General features: G+C 41.1%; 1 protein-coding gene across 5 annotated transcripts in view; it reads left to right on the plus strand.

Annotated features, from left to right (window-relative positions):
• The window catches only part of Dcaf6 (DDB1 and CUL4 associated factor 6), a 118,007-nt gene that overhangs the window by 100,746 nt on the left and 12,773 nt on the right, over nt 1-4,488 (plus strand). For all 5 annotated transcript variants that reach the window (XM_013354808.2, XM_026777519.1, XM_013354809.2 and 2 more), the window contains one exon: nt 4,171-4,309. In XM_013354808.2, the coding sequence (XP_013210262.1) occupies nt 4,171-4,309 (139 nt within the window). The remainder of the gene's footprint in view (nt 1-4,170; nt 4,310-4,488) is intronic.

Genomic DNA, 4,488 nt, shown 5'->3' on the forward strand with positions numbered 1-4,488 from the left:
TAATGTCAAAACTGCCTCCAAACACCAGCATAAAAACAAAAACGAGGGCCTGTGACGTGGCTTAGCTGGTGACCTGCACTGGATCGGCCCCTCACAAAGGTGGAGGCGAAAAAAGGGGACTCCACAAAGTTGTTCTCAGCTGCCACACTCACAGTGCAGACCATATGCGCCCTGACCTATACATATAATAATAGAAATAAAACTTGTTTTAAGAAGCAAAACTGAACTCAAATTTACTGGGGATAGTCTTGATGAGGAATTACTATAGATTCATTTTAATTTTTTGGCTTACCTTATTATTTCTGTATTCCGTATAGGAAACCACCTATTTTTTCATTCGGATTGTTACTAAATAATTTATATACTACTTTGTTTTAGAAACTGATAAGGTCAGAAAAACACGGCACTTCTTAGTTTGGCTACTTTTACAGTAAGCCAGGCATGGGTAGACGACCGATAGAATGTGGGGCTCACTTCAACATTCTACTAAAAAATGTGTGCTGCTGCAGCTTTTCAATTAGGAATGCATTTATGGGTTCTGTAGCAATTTGGACTGTGATATTCTTAAATTATTTAGCTACTTCTTAAGACCCCAGAGAAACTAGGTAACAAGGAAAACCATTTAGGAGGGTTGATCATTTTGGTGGTGGGCACCCTATGAGCATAGCTCAAGCAGATATCTTCTTGCCTCTGCCTTCAGAATAGCTGAGACTACAGGCATGCACTACCATTGTTCTGAACCGTCAGTTTGTCTTAAAATCAGCTTCTAAGTTCCACACATAAATTCTCAGATGATGGTTATAGTTGTGGCAAATATATCAATTTCAGTGAAAGGTGAGTATAATACAGTTATCTTTGTATTTATTTAAACTTTTGAAAACGTCTTTCAGTGGATGGGGAGATGGCTCAGAGGATGAAGTGCTTGCTTTGCAAGCATGGGGCCTGAGTTTAGATTCCCAGCATGCACACAAAAGTTAGGCATAGTGCACGTGACTGTAACCATAGCATCTGGGTGGGTGGAAAGAAGTGAACCCCAGGGTTGCCCAGCCAGCAGGTCTATCTGAAACAGGAGCTCCAGTTTCAGTGGGAGACCCTGTCTGGAATAATATAAGGTGTACATGGTTGAAGGAGACACCAGAGAGGATAGGCAGAGCTGTACACACACAAACTCACACAGTAACATTTTGTAATTTTTTACAAAGAAATTTTACAAATCTTTTATAAGAATTTTAATTTTTGTAACAAATGTGTTCTTTTACATTTTTATACTGATCGTGTATTGCTGATTTTTAGAAAGCAGTTGATTTGTATCCTAATTGTATTTCCAGCCACATTACTTTTCTAGTATTTCTACTAATTAGCCTATAAGTTATTTTTTTTAAAGATTTATTTATTTATTATGTATACAACATTCTGCTTCCATGTATACCCACACACCAGAAAAGGGCACCAGACCCCATCACAGATGGCTGTGAGCCATCATGTGGTTGCTGGGAATTGAACTCAGGACCTCTGGAAGAGCAGTCAGTGCTCTTAACCACTGAGCCATCTCTCCAGCCCGATAGTTTAAGATTTTTTTTTTTTTTTTGGTTTTTTCGAGACAGGGTTTCTCTGTGGCTTTGGAGCCTGTCCTGGAACTAGCTCTGTAGACCAGGCTGGTCTCGAACTCACAGAGATCCGCCTGCCTCTGCCTCCCGAGTGCTGGGATTAAAGGCGTGCGCCACCACCGCCCGGCTTATTTTTATTTTTATGTAGAAATTATATGGTCTACAAATGCAAATTTTCTTTCTCCTCCATTTTTTTCCTTACTGTGCCAGCTAATAATGGTATCAGGTATCACACCTTCCCCCTAACTGTGGGAAGAATGCCCCACTGGTGTGTTTAGGTGGGTAGTTAGGGTTCCTGTGAGTAGCTTATACAAGGGTCCCAATGTTCCTTTCTGTCTTACTGTGGTACAGTTTCTGTCATGAATGGGGCTTGGCTTGATCAGATACATCGTAACTTAGCTGAGTTACCTTGTGTTTGTTTTTATTTTTCTCAATATATTAGATGTTTCTCCCAAATAGAATAATAACTGCTATTTTTCATTAGTGATTTGGAAGTTCTGAATCAATTAATTTTACATATGCTACCTTAGTGCTTTAGTAAGCAAGCTCATCAAATACTCAGCCACTAAACTCTCACAGCTGTAGAGCAATTTTGTTAATGCTTTTCATTTTCCTGAATAGTGTAGAGTATAGCAATTTTTATAGAAAACAAAATATTTTTAAACGGTAATGTGTAATTGTAACATTATTATTAAAATTCTTTTTTTTTTTTCTAGACAGGGTTTCTCTGTGGCTTTGGAGCCTGTCCTGGAACTAGCTCTGTAGACCAGGCTGGTCTCCAACTCACAGAGATCTGCCTGCCTCTGCCTCCCAAGTGCTGGGATTAAAGGCGTGCGCCACCACCGCCCGGCCATTATTAAAATTCTAACAATTTGCTGTTTCCAACCATTTTCTATGAATATATAAATTTGTTTCTGTATGACCATTTAAATTAATGTCTAGCCCGTATCAGTTACAGTTTTTAGTAAGGAAATATATATTTGTATTTTCAGTTTTTCTACAAGACTTTTTGGTAATTTGAGACAGGGTTTCTCTGTATAGCCCTGGCTGTCCTGGAACTCTCTATGTAGACCAAACTGGCCTCAAACTCACAGAGATACTTCTGCCTCTGCCTCTGCCTCTGCCTCCCAAGTGCTGGAATTAAAGGTGTGCACCAGGACCCAGCTTCCCCATGACTTTATATTGTTTAACTTTTTTCAAAAATGCTATGTTCTGGAACTACAGTATGCTGCCGGTAGGAGTATGAATCTGTGCAATCATGTTCCCAAACTGGGACTATATACTGTAGGCGAGCCTGGTGCACATTCTGCAGTGCGGTGCACATTCTGCAGTGCGGTGCACACTCTGCAGTGCGGTGCACACTCTGCAGTGCGGTGCACACTCTGCAGTGCGGTGCACACTCTGCAGTGCGGTGCACACTCTGCAGTGCGGTGCACCCCAGGACACAGCCGACATGAGCATGTGTTCACCAAAAGATGTGTCATATGGTGATGGTGGCCCAATTTCAGTCATCAGAAACCTAACAACACAATAAATAAGTTATACTTATTCAAAGACATACTTTCCAGGAAAGATAAGTGAACTTCAGTGAGTGCATCAGCCTGAGTGGTTATTACAGTATCAGGCTAAGGAAGCCAGACGTGCTGGGGAGACAGCCACACAGGCAGGAGGATCTGAGTTTGAGCTGGTAGAACCCATGCAAAGCCAGGCGTAGTAGATATGTCAGTAATCCCAGTGCTCCTTCCTTGAGGTGGGAAGTGGAGACAGGAGAATTCCTATACTAATAAAATCAATCTTAAAGAGTCCTTTGTTCTCACATAGCTGCTGCTACCATCAGCCCCTTTGGAGAGAGGATGGAATCTGTCTCTTTACCTGCAAGTTTCTCCTTTAGTGTGGAGCCATATAAAAGAGTCGCTACTTGAAGGTTTTCATTTTATCTCTTACTGATATTTATTCTCCTCTTGACTGGTCTGCTCTTGTAACATCTTTAAACTATGTCAGAGTATTAGTTTACCACTGCTCCCATGTTCTTATTTTCCTTGGGGTTCTCTTTATGGCCTTTGTGAAGAGAAATACTTAAAAATTGAACAGGGCATTGGGTTTTTGTTTCTTTTGAGACAGTGTCTCAAGTAGCCCAGGCTTCAAAATCCACTTTGGAGTTAGAGCTGATCTTGGTTCCTGATCCCCTTTTACCCCCCCCCCCCAAGGGTGTGGCTCCAGGCCTAGGCCACCAAACAAGGTGAACAGGATGTTTTGTTTGAAATAAAATTGCACATGAATTGTGTCTGTTTGACTTTATAAACCAGTACTTTAAAAACTACTGTGTCGCATGCTGTTTTCTCTGTCAACCAGTACCAGTTTCCTAAGTGACCACTGAACTAAAATATCTTGTAGTAACTCAACTGTTGTGATGAATTCTGCCTTTTTATGCTTTTGATTGGGGGTGCTTTATTAAAATAATGTGTTTGAAATAGAGACTTACTGTATTTTGACATTTTTCATCATTATTCAGAAGTTGCCTGTGAATGTTTATTTTTGTTTTGTTTGAATTTGTAATACACAGACGCTCCGCTGTTGCTCGCATCCAGGAGTTCTTCAGGAGGAGAAAAGAAAGGAAAGAGATGGAAGAACTGGATACTTTGAACATCAGGAGGCCACTAGTAAAGATGGTTTATAAGGGCCATCGCAACTCCCGGACAATGGTACCTGACACTCATGGAATTCTTTGATGTGGTGCAGTTGCCTGGGGTTTTTGTTGTTGTTTTGTTTTGTTTTGTTTTGTTTGAGACAGGGTTTCTCTGTATAGCCTTGGCTGTCCTGGAACACACACTATAGACCAGGCTGGGCTCGAACTCACAGAGATCCGCCTGCCTCTGCCTCC

The sequence above is a fragment of the Microtus ochrogaster genome, unplaced genomic scaffold, assembly GCF_000317375.1.
Source record: "Microtus ochrogaster isolate Prairie Vole_2 unplaced genomic scaffold, MicOch1.0 UNK70, whole genome shotgun sequence".
Taxonomy (NCBI): Eukaryota; Metazoa; Chordata; class Mammalia; order Rodentia; family Cricetidae; genus Microtus; species Microtus ochrogaster.